This window comes from Doryrhamphus excisus, chromosome 20, assembly GCF_030265055.1.
Source record: "Doryrhamphus excisus isolate RoL2022-K1 chromosome 20, RoL_Dexc_1.0, whole genome shotgun sequence".
Lineage (NCBI taxonomy): Eukaryota > Metazoa > Chordata > Actinopteri > Syngnathiformes > Syngnathidae > Doryrhamphus > Doryrhamphus excisus.
The window spans coordinates 13,751,387-13,770,765 of NC_080485.1; the positions used below are offsets into that span (position 1 = coordinate 13,751,387).

General features: G+C 38.8%; 1 protein-coding gene across 1 annotated transcript in view; it reads left to right on the forward strand.

The window, feature by feature from the left end:
• Positions 1-19,379, forward strand: part of fmn2a (formin 2a) — a 43,982-nt gene that overhangs the window by 23,802 nt on the left and 801 nt on the right. The window contains exons 9-17 of the mRNA XM_058059004.1: positions 1,171-1,262; positions 1,333-1,462; positions 1,536-1,682; positions 3,586-3,645; positions 4,250-4,370; positions 6,743-6,835; positions 14,984-15,035; positions 16,252-16,401; positions 19,249-19,330. Of these exons, the coding sequence (XP_057914987.1) occupies positions 1,171-1,262; positions 1,333-1,462; positions 1,536-1,682; positions 3,586-3,645; positions 4,250-4,370; positions 6,743-6,835; positions 14,984-15,035; positions 16,252-16,401; positions 19,249-19,330 (927 nt within the window). The remainder of the gene's footprint in view (positions 1-1,170; positions 1,263-1,332; positions 1,463-1,535; positions 1,683-3,585; positions 3,646-4,249; positions 4,371-6,742; positions 6,836-14,983; positions 15,036-16,251; positions 16,402-19,248; positions 19,331-19,379) is intronic.

A 19,379-nucleotide genomic window follows, 5' to 3' on the forward strand; every position in this document is an offset into this window, starting at 1 on the left:
TTTTTGCATTTTGAGTATCTACTTAGAACCTCCTTAAGGTCCAACTGTGCAAAATTCTTGCAATTTTTCCAACTTTTGTTAAGATTTTTATCAAGGTTTTTTTTTTTTTTGGTCTCCCTCCCATTCGTTTTTTTGTGCATTTTGAGGATCTACATAGAACCTCCTTTAGGTCCATCCGTGCAAAATTCTTGCAATTTTTCCAACTTTTGTTAAGATTTTTATCAAGGTTTTTTAATTTTCAATGCATTATTTATTTCTTAAGTAATCAAATTTACCTTAATTTTTAATTAATTAAAAAAAATTGTTTACAATTGTTTGTCTGCATCAGAAACCTCAACTATGGCATTTTTATTACAATATGGCAGAACTTCAATGACTTGACAATCTCATCCAAGACTTGCAACTCGACTTGGACTTTGACATCAATGATGCTTATTATTTAGTGCTTATTTGAAATAAATTGCTTGCTCCATTTTTTTTTTTGTCTCCGTCCCATTTGTTCTTTTTGTATTTTGAGGATCTACTTAGAACCTTCTTAAGGTCCAACTCTGCAAAATTCTTGCAATTTTTCCAACTTTTGTTAAGATTTTTATCAAGGTTTTTTTAAATTTGTATGCATTATTTATTTCTTAAGTAATCCAATTTCCCTTAGTCCGCTCATTAATGTAATTTTTTATATTTTATTGTACATGTTATGGCTGCACGGCGGTCGAGTGGTTAGCGGAGTGGAGACCAGGGTTCAATTCCACCCTCGGCCATCTCTGTGTGGAGTTTGCATGTTCTCCCCGTGCATGCGTGGGTTTTCTCCGGGTACTCCGGTTTCCTCCCACATTCCAAAAACATGTTAGGTTAATTGGCGACTCCAAATTGTCCATAGGTATGAAGGTGAGTGTGAATGGTTGTTTGTCTACATGTGCCCTGTGATTGGCTGGCCACCAGTCCAGGGTGTCCGCCGCCTCTCGCCCGAAGACAGCTGGGATAGGCTCCAGCACTCCTGCGACCCTCGTGAGGAAAAGCGATAGAAAATGAATGAATGAATGAATGTACATGTTATAATTTATTTACTACAAATAATGCATCAAAAAGCAGAGACTTCCAGGAACTTGTTCTCCCTTTAATTGTGTTTTGATCACATTACCACTTGAATGAAACCATTTTCTTCTGGAGCAGAGGGCCCAAAGTGATGAGATGGACAGCATCAGGAAACACGTGAAGTCTTCTGCAGACAAGGAGGACACAAAGCCGCTGGACAAACCCGAGCAGTAAGTCGCCCTTAATGGTGACTTCAGAGTCATCTTTCTGAATATGAACATTCCGTCATCTCCACATCAGGTTTTTGTTCCAGTTATCCGAAATCCCCAACTTCTCTGAGCGGGTCTTCTGCATCCTTTTCCAGTCAACTTTCCATGAATGCATCACCTCAATTGTTCGTAAAATGGAAATTCTTCAAAGAACATGCAAGGTGAAGTACCAGGCGTCCGCATTTTTAATTGGCACCAATATCTCTGACTCGTGTGTGTGTGTGTGTGTGTCAGACTCTTCAGAGTGGCAAGTGTGTATTGCAGGTTCTGGGATTGGTACTGGCGTTTGGGAACTTCATGAACGGAGGAAATCGCACTCGCGGGCAGGCCGATGGCTTCTCCTTGGACATTCTGCCCAAACTGAAGGACGTTAAGAGCAGTGTGAGTGTTCACAAGATGGTTCAAAAGTACCGTATAGTACATAGTACATAGTACTACATACCCTGTGGATTATAATTTGGAGTTTAATGGGAAAATTGTGCACGGCGGTCTAGTGGTTAGCGCGCAGACCTCACAGCTAGGAGACCAGGGTTCAATTCCACCCTCGGGCATCTCTGTGTGGAGTTTGCATGTTCTCCCCGTGCATGCGTGGGTTTTCTCCGGGTACTCCGGTTTCCTCCCACATTCCAAAAACATGCTAGGTTAATTGGCGACTCCAAATTGTCCATAGGTATGAATGTGAGTGTGAATGGTTGTTTGTCTATATGTGTCCTGTGATTGGCTGGCCACCAGTCCAGGGTGTACCCTGCCTCTCGCCCGAAGACAGCTGGGATAGGCTCCAGCAACCCCCACGATCCTTGTGAGGAAAAAGCGGTAGAAAATGAATGAATGAATGGGAAAATTGTGAGTGATGTCCTAGCTTGTGAGATGTCATCAGCTCCGTTATCTTCTTCTTTCTTTGCCTTTCTGTGTCAAGGAATAGTTTAATGATCAGAGTCCAAGTGGTGGGACTGGTATTGATCACCAGAAGCAGAAATTGAACTTCAGAGGATGTAGGAAAGGATCGCCAACTTGCTCACTAACGAACTAATTATACCAATCAAACGCTACTTAATGTAAATAGCATATCGCTAAAAGAAAACAGCTAATGGCTAGCATAGAAATGTAGCAGTGAAGGTTGAGACTTTCCTTTTCTATAAAATATTACTATGTATATTAGTTTATGGTCGAGTGGTTAGCGTGTAGACCTCACAGCTAGGAGACCCGAGTTCAATTCCACCATTAAGTTTGCATGTTCTCCCCGTGCATGCGTGGGTTTTCTCCGGGTACTCCGGTTTCCTCCCACATTCCAAAAACATGCTAGGTTAATTGGCAACTCCAAATTGTCCATAGTTGAGTGTGAATGGTTGTTTGTCTATATGTGCCCTGTGATTGGCTGGCCACCAGTCCAGGGTATACCCCGCCCTAAGACAGCTGGGATAGGGTCCAGCAACCCCCGCGTGACCCTTGTGAGGATAAGCAGTAGAAAATTACTGAATATTAGTTTATTTATTTTTGTTTTATCAACTAAATACAACTAAAATAAATTAGATTTTAACTATTTTTGTACTGGACAATGGAGGTTTCATGTTCTCCCTGTGCATGCATGGGTTTTCTCCGTGTACTCCGGTTTCCTCCCACATTCCAAAAACATGCTAGGTTAATTAGCGACTCCAAATTGTCCATAGGTATGAATGTGAGTGTGAATGGTTGTGTGTCTATATGTGCCCTGTGATTGGCTGGCCACCAGTCCAGGGTGTACCCCGCCTCTTGCCCGAAGACAGCTGGGATAGGCTCCAGCACCCCCCACGACCCTCGTGAGGAAGAAACATTAGAAAATGAATGAATGTTGATTTATTTTAGTTTTATTGACTTTTATTTTTGTACTGAACTGTGGAGGTTTATGAGTTCATAGCAGATTCTGAGGAGAGGCCATAATGTTCCACTGTTCCTCTCGGTATCCTCTGGGTATCACAGTGGTCCCAGTCTGGCCTTGGCACTGCCATATAAGGCCGTGATGCTCCAGTATGTGCTCTTGTGGAGGTGGACCCAGCCTCGCATCCATAAAGAACATCTAACTCTGAATTATGACAGCCGGCCCGGCGTGTTGTTACATTGTTGCCCTAATGTCATGATTTATCCCCCCCCCCCCCTTTTCCCTCCACTCCACTCTCTAAGGCTGCTGTTTCCATTTCTATATGCTCTAATTGAAACATCCTGCTCCATGATGATTGAAAAAAAAGATCTTTATTTGGATTAATAAATAAAGGGATTTATTTATTTAGCTCTGCTTCCTTTCTTTCAGGATAACTCCCAGAGTCTTTTGTCCTACGTTGTTGCTTACTATCTGAGGCACTTTGATGAGGTATGTTTTCATTTCTGTTTATTTGAATCTTTTTCAGTCCGAGTTCCCTCAGAAATCCTTCCAGAGCCCCTCTTTTCATCTCCCCTCTTGCCAGAGGATACAATGACTTATCCTTTATCAAACTATTTATTTTCCTTCTCCGTATATACGCCACACTGAAATCTCTCTCCTCCTCCTCTGGCTGGCTTGTAATGTTCTGTCTGTGTTTCACTCTTCATCTCCCGGTCTGGGTTCATTCAGAGCGGTCGTCTGCTCTCTGGCACGGCATCTAACGAGGCTCCGGTGTAAATAATTAGTTTCTCCAGATGAGATGAACTCGGGCTGAGCGCTGCCTTGCCAAAATCAACCTGCATGACATGCCTGTAGCACTCATAATGGCCTTGAAGCGACGTTGATGGAGGGGATTGTGGTGTTTTTGTTTTTTTTTTTTCTTTGGGCGCACTGAGCTAAATGCTCCTAATGTGTTGTAAAATCAAACATATTTCCTCAAGCTTGTTTGGATTGTTGATAAGTACACAAGAGTCACTTAAGACATTTAATGCGCGCCGTGTCCGTAATGTACACAAGAGGGGCCTTCGCTAAGTTGTGTGTGTTTGTACTGCAGAATGCTGGAAGAGAGACCTGCTCTTACCCTCTACCCGAGCCACACGACCTCTTCCAGGCCTCCCAGATGAAGTTTGACGACTTTCAAAAGGACCTGCGTAAGCTGAGAAAAGACCTGACGGGTAAGGATGTCCAACGAGCCTTTATTCTTGTCACTTATACAGAAGTACAAGCAAAATAATGCAATCATCCGTCCATACATACATATGCCAATTAATCTAGCATCAAGAGTCTTGAACCAGTCATGATGTGCTATATATATCACTATATTGACCGTTACTATGGTACCCATTATGTTATTGTATGGTCATATCACCTCGTACTTTGGTACGTGACAAAAAATAAAAAATAATAAAAAGAAATAATAAAACAATAATAAAAAATAATTAAAATAATTAAAAAATAATTAAAAAAATAATAAAAACAACAATAATAAAAAAATAATAAAATAAAATAAATAAAAAAAAAAACTTAAATTATATTATGAAAGCAGGAAGTGAACAAATGTAACAAGGAAACCGGAGTACCTGGAGAAAACCCACGTATGCACGGAGATAGCCGAGGGTGGAATTTAACTCGGGTCTTCTAGCTATAGTATATCACTATATTGACCATTACTATGGTACCCATTATGTCATTGTATGGTCATATCACCTCGTACTTTGGTACGTGACAAAAACAAAAACAAAAAAATAATAATAATAAATAATACAAATTAATAAAAATAATAAAAACAATAAAAATAATAAAAAAAATAAATAAAAAAACTTAAATTATATTATGAAAGCAGGAAGTGAACAAATGTAACAAGGAAACCGAAGTACGTGGAGAAAACCCACGCATGCATGCAGATGGCCGAGGGTGGAATTTAACTCGGGTCTTCTAGCTGTGAGGTATGCGCGCTAACCACTCGCCCGCCGTGCAACCCTGCAAAATAATAATAAAAAAAAACAACTTAAACTATATTAAGAAAGCAGGAAGTGAACAAATGTAACAGTTGCTGATTGTAAAAGTACCAGATGAAGGGGTAGGATTTAATAAGATTTGCTTCTTCCTACTCCTTTTGGACATGTGGAACTGTGAACTGATTATGTGATGCATTCAATTGTAATCTGATGCATGTTCAAATGAAATTGAACCATTACCATTATCATAACATACTATGCGGTGAGACAAGGGGTGGACAGGACAGGATGATTGGGCATTGGGGGGGGGGGGGCAACATGAGGTGTTATTTGTTTATGGGCAACGTGTGAGGAACCATGGAGCCATGAATAATGCACTAAGCCTTTAACATAACTTCTCACGTGGAAACGGAAACTAATTTTTTTTTTCGAGCCCGACTTGCTACATGGCGGCATTCGGCATTGGTGGAGGGAGGTGTGCGTCGACTACGAGATAACATCTGGTTGTTGTCCACACGACAAGCAGAAACAGATGTGAGGAGACCCCCGCTGGATTAAGCAGAACTTCACTCTCCTCGTGAAATTCAATGTTTACTTGAGGTGATTATCGTCATGTTAAATTTAGTAGAATAGGAGATGATTTTGTTCTTGAATGTCCTGCTTCAATTTTTAAAGTCAACATAAAATAATTGATACTTTTATCTGAGATTGGCAGTGTGCTGTGAGGGTTAGCAAAGCCTTCACTGCAGGCCTAAAGAAGCAATGATCTACAACTTATCACATATAGCCATTGAAGTGGTATAATTTTTACAGTTTCATCGTTCCTTTTTGTCATAATTTTGAGATATTCCATAGTCAAGCACATGGAAATCCAATAAAATGAAATGATGGCCATCCTATGAAGAAAACAGGAAGTTTCAACAGGGAATTCTTATTCTTCTTCTCAAAGCACTGAGCAGCACTTTTCCAAAATTATGTATTTTTTTCTGCAAGTTTGTCCTCCATATGTCTCTGTCAACAATTCCCCAAACTACGCTCCCGGTCTCATGGATGTGCTAAACCTCTTTGCTGCTAAACCAATCACTTTGATGGCATATATTGTTTTTTTCAAACGTCATAATGATCCTTTATTTGAAAGTCATGAAGATTGAATTGCTCACACGGGAGATACACTCCTATCCGCTACGTCCCCTCTTCCCCCCCGGTGGCGGCGTTGCAAAGCGGCCGTGCATAAATACGTCACCACTTGCTCTACCTGCAGAGCTCTTTGCTACCTTAGCAGATTCTGGAGAGTGCTCTAACAGACTTCCGATAAGTAGGGGAGGGGCTAAAAATGTCCTATGGAAGTAGCATCGGAAGAGCTGCCATGTGGTTTCTGAATTTAAACACATTTCGAACCGTTCAGGCCTTGTGTAGAAAATATGAATCTTGTGTGTACTTGTAGACGCGGCGTGATGGCGTGTTATAAAGTATGTATCCCCAAACAAAACACACAGTGTAACCATGGCGAGGTGTGATGTAGGTGACGGCGTTCGTGCTCTGTGTATCATCACATGGCGCTCATCGTCATCCTGTTTTTTTTTTTTCAGCCTGCTCCAAAGAGACTGACAAAGTATGCAAGATGTGCTCGGTTGACAACCTGCAGCCCTTCAAGGACAAGATGGACGCCTTTTTGAGCCAAGGTACCACGGTTACTCGCGCCTGTCACTTTTTGGAGGTACATTACATTTGTTTATTTTATAAGCATGGTGCTAAATATTAGAAACACCTTCAATAAAATAAATATATAAATATTTATATAAATAAATATTTATATAAATATATAACATATATATAATATTTATATAAATATACAATAATATATAAATATTTATATAAATATATAATACATATATATTTATATAAATATATATATTTATAAAAATATTAGAAACACCTTCAATAAAATAAATCTAAATATATAAATATTTATATAAATATAATATATATATATATATATAAATATAATATATATATAAATATTTATATAAATATACAATAATATATAAATATTTATATAAATATATAATACATATATATTTATATAAATATATATATTTATAAAAATATTAGAAACACCTTCAATAAAATAAATCTAAATATATAAATATTTATATAAATATAATATATATATATATAAATATAATATATATATAAATATTTATATAAATATACAATAATATATAAATATTTATATAAATATATAATACATATATATTTAGATAAATATGTATATTTATAAAAATATTAGAAACACCTTCAATAAAATAAATTTAAATATATAAATATTTATATAAATATAATATATATATATATATATATATATATATATATATATATATATATATATAAAATATATTATTATTGTATATTATATATTACAAAGTTCCCCACTGAGGGACGAATAAAGACATATCTTAATCTTATATATAGATATTTATATTTATTTTATTGGAGGTGTTTCTAATATTATCTAAAATTATCTAATATATATATATATATATATATATAGTATAAAAAGTATATATAAAAAGTCTGGAACAGAACCACTGCAAAAAGCAGGGATCTATTATACATTTATTTTCAATTGGCTTGATTTACTTTTATTTTTTCAATTTTTTTCTCATTTATATTCAATTGATTTCTAATTTATTTACTCATTTTTTATGCATTACATTTTTACAATGTTTAATTTCTTTTCCTGTACAAGCGCGCAGACTGAGCCTTCATCCTACGACTGCACCATTTTGTCTGTCAGTAAATGGAAAATGAAGAAGAACCCAGTCGCCTCGTTGAACTCTTCTGCTATCTCCGTGCCGATCTAGATCAAATAAACCCTCACAATGAGATGTTTACCAAAAGGGCTGTTAAAACCACGATGGTGATGAATTGAGGGCAAATTATGTGCACCTACTTACCCTTCAAGTACTTGAGTAGTTCATTTTATGCCGTTTCACACTTCTCAATGCACAACTTTAGCTACTCGTTCGTTAGATGCACACTATATAAAGTATACACTGTAAAAAGCTGTACATTCCAACCCGTCCAAAAAAAAAAAAAATCAGCTTGTTCTCAGATTTCAGACGTCAACACCCCCACCAAACAATGGTTTTCCATGGACTTAGCCTCACATGGTTTCGTTTCAATGAGCCAATATCTCACTGAGAAATCAAAGATTAGACCAAAAGTCCATAAACTGAAAACAGACTTTTTTTTTTTATTGCTCTTTTTCTTTCCAAACCAGCGTGAGCCGTGTCACTGCCAGCCCTCAGATGTGGTGTGACAAAAACAACCTTAATTAACATACCACTAACTACACTAATTAGAGCTGAGCTTGTGCTCATCGTCATTTTATGTATCATAGGAATAAATTCAGTGAGTTGGGTGTTGTAAAGAGAACAAAATGGTTACGTTTCTTGGCAGCAACGTTGTTGATGAAAATAACAAGCTTGAAAATTCAGGCGGATACTTGGAGATGCTAGAGGTCTGGCATGGTCCATTTACCCGTCCCTGTCCAAGTACGGGAGCTGGGGCCATCACTTGCACAATCCCCAACTGGTATATGACATATGTATTATCAATGTGATCACTCGAACCTCCGGTTAATACCGCCCTCTAGCATTATGGCGGAGAACTGCATGACATATGCTCAACCCCGACTCAGACAGAACTTGAACCGCTCACGCATGAACACATGCGCAACATAAAAGTGTCACATTTAATGTTGTTTTTGCAGCGCGTTATTAAAAATGACATACACAATAACAAAAATAATAAATAAAGAATGTAGCGTCATGAAAGCAGTGGAGACATTTCTCGACTGTATCCTCGTCATCCTTATATCATCATGATGCAAGGTGGGTGCATGTCACCGTTAATAAACTTGGCAGAATTTAATTTAATTTAATTTAATTTAATTTAATTTAATTTAATTTAATTTAATTTAATTTAATTTAATTTAATTTAATTTAATTTAATTTAATTTAATTTAATTTAATTTAATTTAATTTAATTTAATTTAATTTAATTTAATTTGTGTGGACAAGGAATAATATATGTTTTTGTTGGGATGAGGTTGGAATCTGGGTGGTTAGGGGGGTGGGATTTGACTTCTTCCCACTCCCTTTCGAACATATGTACGTTTATATATACATAAGTATTTGTATTGATTTTGGTTGGTTTGTTGTGCTTTGGATGTTTTTTATGTTCGAAATAAACTAAACTAATGTATAATTTATATATATATATATATTAGGATATATATATATAGCGTAATAAATCAAAAAATATATATTTAATTTAATGTAATGTATTAATTAATTTTAATTTTAATTTTAATTTTAATTTTAATTTTAATTTTAATTTTAATTTTAATTTTAATTTTAATTTTAATTTTAATTTTAATTTTAATTTTATTTAATTTGCAAAAATTCCGATAAATTTGTGAAGCGGTCGGAACGGCAGATGCAATGACCTGGAATTGGGGTAAAGTTATTATATTCCCTCAGGTGCAAAATGATACTTTACACAACAGCAGTATAACATTGTCACCTTTTAAGGTGCAACATATTGTTTGCTATGTTTTTACATAACAAGCCCTTTCACCCCCCCCCCCCACCCCCACCCATCACATTGGTTTAGACCCACGCTACATTTAACTGACTGTGACCAATCGCTCCGAAGGAACACGCCACAGGCTTCGCACCGACTGCTTTTGTATTCAAATGAGGACGTGTAACACGGAGCATATGTGGCTGGGCGGTAAAGCTCGCTGTCCGTTTCTTCAAGCTAGTCTGCAGATGAAAGCTCCTGGCGCCCCCGCTCCCTCCCTTCTCTTCTCTGGTGAGCTCCCCTTTCTGGGCTTGAAAGAAATATGGGAGCTCCCGCTTTGATTCACATGACAAAGTTTTCCCTCTGAGAGCATGGACGTTTTGCTCGGGACGGGATTCTTGGGGTTCCGCCAGTGCAGTTGTAGGAGGGGGGAGAGGGGGGACACCAAAACATAACAAAAAACATCCAAATGTCATATTTTTGTTATGTCAGTAATCTCCGAAAGGCTCAGGGGTTAAACTGTTTCTGGCTCCACCATTTTAACCGCCTTTGTTTGTTTTCTGACCATGAAACTAACCGCAGAATAACAGTGGGAGCGGACTTGTTGGCCGTTTGGCTTAGCTTCACCCCCCCACCCCCCAACCCCCCAACCCTCCTGCTTGCTTCTCTTTGCTGAGCTTTGATGGTTGCTGTCTTTTAGCCTTTTTCGGATAATCTGTTTCTGATGGACACGACCATGAAGTGAGGATCCATCCCACATGTATTCAAACGACACCTGCAATACATTTGGGATGTTTGGGACAACATTATTGCTAGACTAATGATAATGGGAATAATACGGATAATTGATTTGATTTATATTCTTATATGAACACTCAAAACTCTTCACTAATCCTCCCCCTGAGGACTCTAAGTGGGTTTCGAATGGAGGATAAAGGAATCTTCATTCTACCGCTTTTCCTCACGAGGGTCGCGGGGGTGCTGGAGCCTATCCCAGCTGTCTTCAGGCAAGAAGCGGGGTACACCCTGGACTGGTCGCCAGCCAATCACAGGGCACATATAGACAAACAACCATTCACACTCACATTCATACCTACGGACAATTTGGAGTCGCCAATTAACCTAGCATGTTTTTGGAATGTGGGAGGAAACCGGAGTACCCGGAAAAAACCCACGCATGCACGGGGAGAACATGCAAACTCCACACAGAGATGGCCGAGGGTGGAATTGAACCCTGGTCTCTTAGCTGTGAGGTCTGCGCGCTAACCACTCGACCGCCGTGCCTCCCTAAGGGAATCTTGAAGAACCAAATTATAGAATTGGAATTGAACCCTGGTCTCCTAGCTGTGAGGTCTGCGCGCTAACCACTTGTCCGCCATGCCGCCCTAAGGGAATCTTAAAGAACCAAATTATCGAATTGGAATTGAACCCTGGTCTCCTAGCTGTGAGGTCTGCACGCTAACCACTCGCCCGCCGTGCCGCCCTAAGGGAATCTTGAAGAACCAAATTATAGAATTGGAATTGAACCCTGGTCTCCTAGCTGTGAGGTCTGCGCGCTAACCACTTGCCCGCCGTGCCGCCCTAAGGGAATCTTGAAGAACCAAATTATCGAATTGGAATTGAACCCTGGTCTCCTAGCTGTGAGGTCTGCGCGCTAACCACTCGCCCGCCGTGACCAAATTATCGAATTGGAATTGAACCCTGGTCTCCTAGCTGTGAGGTCTGCGCGCTAACCACTCGACCGTCGTGCCGCCCTAAGGGAATCTTGAAGAACCAAATTATGGAATTGGAATTGAACCCTGGTCTCCTAGCTGTGAGGTCTGCGCGCTAACCACTTGCCCGCCATGCCGCCCTAAGGGAATCTTAAAGAACCAAATTATCGAATTGGAATTGAACCCTGGTCTCCTAGCTGTGAGGTCTGCGCGCTAACCACTCGACCGTCGTGCCGCCCTAAGGGAATCTTGAAGAACCAAATTATAGAATTGGAATTGAACCCTGGTCTCCTAGCTGTGAGGTCTGCGCGCTAACCACTCGACCGTCGTGCCGCCCTAAGGGAATCTTGAAGAACCAAATTATAGAATTGGAATTGAACCCTGGTCTCCTAGCTGTGAGGTCTGCGCGCTAACCACTCGCCCGCCGTGCCGCCCTAAGGGAATCTTAAAGAACCAAATTATAGAATGAGAACCAGATTGTTTATTCCTGACAACAATACCTAATACAGACATCGGGGCTTATCTGCAGTACCTGCATGCCTACAAGTAAGCGGGTCTTATTACAGCGCAGCTGCAAAAAAAGCACCCTTCCTTTCCCTGCTCGGTCTTTTATACACTCAAGATTGTGTAAGAGGCTGGAGTCCTGGACCAATCAGCTTTCGTCACTGCTTTTGCTTGAACCGCTTTCGTTTGTCCGCTGGGGCATTATTCGAGCCCTGTAACTGTACCGTCAATAAATGACTCTTTCCTTGAAGAAAGTTTGTTTAAAAAAATGTCATAGATTCTAAATTAGGGATTGGATTGGCAAGACCTGATCGGGTCATCCCTAGTACCCACCTTTAGAGGACTGACAAGCACATGTGACCCAGTATGTCTTTGACCAAAACCCATTGGTGGCACCACAAATGTCATTCCTAACCAATTTCAGTCAAAGTACAAACGGTCCTGGTTCTGCCGTCGTACCTTTTTCTCAAGGAACAAATCAGGATCCTGGTATGAAGACATTTTCATATTATTTGCAGTTTTGTCATAATATATTGACGAGCTGTCATCCCGCTGGAATGGGATTGCGGGCTGACGGCTGATTTAGCGGCTTGGCGTCTTGCAGCATAGCGTAGCTCCCACTGGGTTTTCTCGACAAGCTCTTTTAGATGTTGCTCTGGCTTCAATTACACATCGCAACCAGATATTCCCTGGGATAAGAGCTCAACATATATTTGCGCCAGGAAAGTTTATCTGTTCTATCTGCAGTCATGTCTTCAGAAAAAAAAAAAAACCCAAAAAACCAGCAACCCTTGAGGAGACGTGACTTTCTTTAGGATATGTCTGATCAGTGACAGTTTAATGTAGCTTTAGCATACATTTATTGACCTGGAGGTGACTTGAGTAGACGTCTGGCTGCCTTTTTTTGACAAGTCTACGACATCACATTGAAGATTTGGACCAAAGGGGAAAAACCCACAATCCACATTCTTGCTCTTATATAAACTAAAAGTTCAGAACTTGAACATATGGAGGAAAGAAGAGTGCTTACAAGAGAGCAACGCTACGTAGACGCTGTGTATTGTTGCGGGGCCGCATCTCCATCACTTGTAAGATGAGGCTTGTCATCGCTGAAGGCAAACCCCATGCAAAGAGATAAGATTCTGCAACCAGTGGCGATCCCATAGCTCCGTACTCTGGGACCGAATTCCAGTTTTTCCAAGATGACAACCGTTGTTCGGAATTGGCAGCTTCCAAATATAATATTAAGATATCTACCGCTACTGCTCATAACACGCAAGAAGTTGCGAACAGTCAAACAATGCACAACGATGAGCCAATTCAAGAAACAATACAAGCAGTTCTTTGCTAAATACAAGGATGAAGAGTCTTGAACCAGTCATGATGTGCTATATATATCACTATATTGACGGTTACTACGGTAACCATTATGTCATTGGATGCTCATATCACCTCGTACTTTGGTACGTGATAAAAATAAATAAAAATGCAAAATAATTCATTAATTCGTTCATTTTCTACCGCTTATCCTCACGAGGGTCGTGAGGGGTGCTGGAGCCTATCCCAGCTGTCTTCGTTTGAGAGGCGGGGTACACCCTGGACTGGTGGCCAGCCAATCACAGGGCACATATAGACAAACAACCATTCACACTCACATTCATGCCTATGGACAATTTGGAGTCACCAATTAACCTATGTAAGTTGAAATATTAGAGAAGTTGCCATAAAGTTGTAATATAATGATAAACCAACTAAATCTAGAATTACAGTAGCTTTGGGAATGTTAAATATTAAAGAAATATTATGGGAACAAAGTCCAAATATTACAAGAAGAACATTCATTCATTCATTCCGCTTAGACTCACGAGGGTCACGGGGGTGCTGGAGCCTATCCCAGCTGTCTTCGGTTGAGACTGGTGGCCAGCCAATCACAGGGCACATATAGACAAACAACCATTCACACTCACATTCATAACTATGGACAATTTGGAGTCGCTAATTAACCTAGCATGTTTTTGGAATGTGGGAGGAAACCGGAGTACCCGGAGAACATGTAAACTCCACACAGAGAGGTCCGAGGGTGGGATTGAACTTGGGTTGCCTAGCTGTGAGGTCTGCGCGCTAACCACTCGCCCACCGTGCAACCCTGCAAAATAAAAAAACCCCAACTTAAATTATATTAGGAAAGCAGGAAGTGAACAAATGTAACAGTTACTGATTGTAAAAGTACCAGATGGAGGGGTAGGATTTAATAAGCTTTGCTTCTTCCTACTCCTTTTGGACATGTGGAACTGTGAACTGATTATGTGATGCATTCAATTGTAATCTGATGCATGTTCAAATGAAATAAAACCATTACCATTACCATTAAATTGAAACTCAACTATGAACCACCGATGTTGCTTAGTTGTGCCTTAAATGGTTTATTTATTCTTATTATGTCTACTATATTCAGTAATACCAGTGTAAAGGTGACTATAGGGGTGTTAGTTCATGATTAGAGGGCTTTAATAAGATTAAAAACTGTATTTAAAGTGTGGTAAACAGTGTGTTTTCATGGAAGAATTCACTTGCAAGTGAACCATGACCCCTGTTTGGTGCACACCAGGTTTCGGATGATCCTACACTATCAGAGCAAATGCATCAGAAATGACGCTACATCATAACCCAGTCCAAATGACCCCGATGTCCTTAAGGTTAGCACCGTATCGGGCTGGAAATGTAAACTAACGGGTCCCGTCCTGTGCAAATGCCGACTTACTCCAGCACCTTCTCGCACACAAATGGCCGCCAAGTCATCCGTCTCCATTTGGCGGGTGAGCGCACAAAGAGGCACTTGTGCTATCCACTCCACGCCACTCATTTGTCAGTTGTGCAACAACAAAACCACTTGGTGGCACACCAGCGACCGTGTTGGTTTAAGCGACGGTGGCGGGTGGAATGCTCCTGTACATACAAGTCTTAAACCCCCGGTGAGCTCATCCTGCACGCATTCCATTTTTTCCTTTTGTCTTTTCTTTTCAGCCCAAACGGAGCTGGAAACACGAGAGAAGGAGCTGGCCGACACTCAAAAGACGTAAGTTTCATTAATTCACCTCTCGGATAGACAATTCCTCTTCGTCCATTTCACGGCTTACATAAGACCCGCTCTCATGCGTCAAAGCTCTGATTTGTGAGTTTGGAAGTGGCGGCGACGCGGGATGATGAATACGACAGAGCTTTAAGTGCCGTGTTCTCAGAGGAAAATAATCTTTTCCGCTTTGTCAATATTTAGGGCTTCTGGAGGGAAGGTGCAAGGCATCGTTCCGGGGGCCTCAGTAGACGGGAGGCCACCCCCCTCACACACAACTCCTCGTGCGGTGTCTGCGTTGTTTATCTAAGCGCAGCCAGAGGAGACAGCCTTGGCTCCAGGCTTCTGTTACGGCTGGCCAGGAATGTTCCTACAGCACACTCCAAACAAAGACGACCCAACCTGTCCGACGTATTGATCCACGGCCTCCGCGGTTAACACTTTGACATGTGTCATCCTGCCGCACGAGTACTTCGGATGGATTGTCCTCGTTGGTTCCGCCCACTTTTTTTTTTTTTCTCCTAGCGTACACGTGTACAACAGGCCTGAAAGTACAATTACTACACATACTTTTGCACAACAAATCAATAATTTACATCAATTGCGTCCGCCATCACGTCCGGTTTAACACTAGTCCATGTTCAAACTCTATTCGAGGAAACTGAAGGTATGATTTGATGACAGCCAAGTAAAACCATATTGGAGTTTTTAACACTTTCCTTGATCTCCAAACACCACCTTTATATTATCATGGCCGCCAAGTAACTTATTTTGGTCCGACCCGCATTTCCAAAACTTGTAGAAAAAGCTATGCATGCTGGGTAACTTCTGGTACTCCTTCGCTCAACATTTTGTTGTGTTGAGATGGTCATCAAAGGAGTAAACAAGCAGGAGTTGACATACTCTTGACTCTTGAGTTCATATTGTTGTTGGAACTAGACTACCCAGCATGCCTTGTGGGTATTTGGAACAAAAATTTTCAAGTTTTGTATCGTGCTTAGTTGTTCATTTGTGTTTTAAATTGCTGTGGATGGATTGTGTTTTCGTTTTGTTGCACCGTGAACAAGTATACTCTTTCTATTTGATGCCTCCGCGAACTTTTTGTGGCCTACGAGTCAAAACGTTTCCCAGCCAAAAACTGTTTTGTTTTGTTTTTTTCTTTCCCATGCTGTAATATTCTGGACTGGAAGCTGATGTTTTTATTTTTTATTCTCCTTGTCAGCTTCTTGGAGTTGAGCGTGTCCTTCTCGGTCAAACCCAAAGCAGGCGAGAAGGAGGTCTCTCCCAGCACCCTGTTCAGCATTTGGCACGAGTTTTCCACGGATTTCAAAGAGCAGTGGAAAAAGCAGAATAAGCTGATGTTGAAGGAGCGGTGAGTTTACACAAACAAGCGGGACTATTCCCATGCTAATGCTAGCTGCCTTACATTCGCTAGAGACTATATATACACGTATATATATGTATATATATATAAGACTATAAAAATCAACCGCTGATAACATCGCTGATAACATAACTCATGCACTCAGCATATTTTGTACGCTAATCCGAGAATGCATGCAAACCAAGGCAAACTTTTGTCTTTTTATTTGTTAACTGAGGAATATGCAAACCAGGGCGGATGCTAACTGAGGTTCCACTGTTTGTTTTGAATTTATTGTTGTGATGTTATTCTTATGACAACTCATGCAATGTGTTACATCGAGATGCGCCATAATTTGGTTGCTAATCCGAGAATGCATGCAAACCAAATCAAACGTTTGGCTTTTTATTTGTTAATTGAGGAATACGCAAACCAAGGCGGATGCTAACTGAGGTTCCAATGTTAGTTTTGAATTTATTCTTGTGATTTTGTTATTATGATAACACATGCAGTGTGTTACATCAAGATACGCCATATTTTGGTTGCTAATCCGAAAATGCATGCAAACCAAGGCAAACGTTTGGCTTTTTATTTGTTAACTGAGGCATACGCAAACCAAGGCGGACGCTAACTGAGGTTCCACTGTTTGTTTTGAACTTATTCTTGTGGTATAATAATTTCTTCCAACCTAATTGCACATTTATTATTTTTTTTGAACAAGGTCATTTTTTTTCTTAATATTTAAAGTTATGCTTCTAATATATTTTTTTCTCGGATGCTAACTGAGGTTCCACTGTTTGTTTTGAATTTATTCTTGTGATATAATAATTTCCTCCAACCTAATTGCACATTTATTATTTTTTTTCAAACAAGGTCCTTTTTTTTCTTTAATATTTAAAGCTATGCTTTTAAAATATTTTTCCCTCATAATATTCTGAATTTATTATTGTCAAATTCCAGTATATTTGCTCATATGATGACGACTTTTATCTGTCGTTATTAGAACTTTACTCCCCAAGTATTTTGACTTTATTCCCTTCAAATTACTGCTTATTTTCCCTGTTTAATTGTATTTGTACAATGTGCCGAGGGCCATTAAAAACTAGTTACGTACAACAACTGGCCCCTGAGTCGCAGTTTGAACACCCGTGATTTAGATGAATAAAAATTTGATTTTTATGTAAGTATGAAAATGTATTTTTTTAAGAGATATTGGACCTTACTGTAATTCCGTCCTGTATTTGGTTTCCTTGGTTTTAAGAAAGGTAAGACTTTTACCTTTTCAAATGTCATTCCATCTCCCACAGCGTTCTACGTTCTCCACGGTGCCCAGAGCGACTCATGAATAACTTAATAGTACATGTTGTGCTCTCTGAAGATCCTATCATGGTCATTGACATTCATGAAGGGAAAAAGACATGAAATAACCCAAATCTTTGTCCTCACCCTTGTAATGAAAAGAACACACGCAGCATCCACTTGGCTCTCGGTGCTGTGATGGATACACTGATAACGACGCATGTCAACACAAAGCAAATTGGTCCATTATGCCAAGCGAAGATTTGACTGGCGATGTAGTGGTCGTCTTCGGAGAGGCCACATCGAAGGGAGGAAAGAATACAAACACATTTGCAAACATTAACTCTTTGCACTTTGCCCCGAGCCATCATGGCAACTCTCACAATTTGGCTCATCGACAAAATGTTCATGCAGGTTTCTGATTGTTGGTTGGGAAAAGCTCATACGGCTGGCTATATACTGTATATATATATCACTGTAGCTCAAACCGGCCTCCATATTGTTCACGTGGTAGACGTGGCATGACGCCGTTCACTGGACTAACAATACTGGCCTTTTTTGGGTCATCCCATGTGCAATGAACAATAACAATCATCACTATCTCAACGGCCTGAGCACAAAGTCAACAAAGAGCGAAATATGCATACATTTCTACCTAAATTATGGGATTATTTTCTTAAAATTATGACAATTTTTTCCCTATCATAATATTACAACAATTCATTTGTTTTATTTTCTTGGATTTTTGTTGTAAATGTCATAAAATTTTGATTAATTTCTTAAAATATTGCAATTTTCTTTCTTTTATTGTAATATTACAAGTAAATTAAATTTATTGAAAATGTATTGTTTCAAATCAATTATTTTTATTCACATATTTATATTATATTTAATAATATCATTGTTTATTAATATAATAATGTAATTATAATATAATATAATATAATATAATAATTTATTGTAATATAATATAAATAATATTCTTATTATATATTATTATATTTATATATATTATAATATATTATTATACTATTATTATAATATAATATATTATAATATATTTACATATTTTTGATTTTACATATGTAATTTATGTTTAATTATTTATTCTGAAATGTATATTATTATTTTTTTTAATATTATTTATATTATTTTTAAAAAAAATTAATTAATTTATTTTAATAATTTTTTCAGTGTAATATATTTTTGTGTATATAAAATGTTGTGGCTTTATTTTCATAAAATGTGTTGCATTTTTCCTCCTAATGTTGTCACTTTCCATTGGTAAAATTAGCATTCCATTATTGACATTGCGATCATTTTTGTAACTATTTTGTGAATATTCATTCAATTAATTCTTAGCAAATTCTTGAAATATTGCAACATTTTCGACATCATATTATGACTTCTATTTTTTTTTTTTTTAGTATTTCCTATGTATTTCAGTAAAAGTAAAAAACCGCAGTAGGCTACGTATGATGTCTTATTATGTAGAATATGATTTCCAGTATGCATCTGTTAGTAAATGTTTCTCTTATTTCTATCTTTTTATCTCAGGTTAAAAATGGCGGAGGAGTGTTTCAAACAAGCCAAGGAGAAATCTTCCTACAATGTCAAACCTAAACATGCAACTGGAATCGTACGTCATCGTTCTTTTGTCTTACGTCTGCTTTTCCTCCTGCATTGTC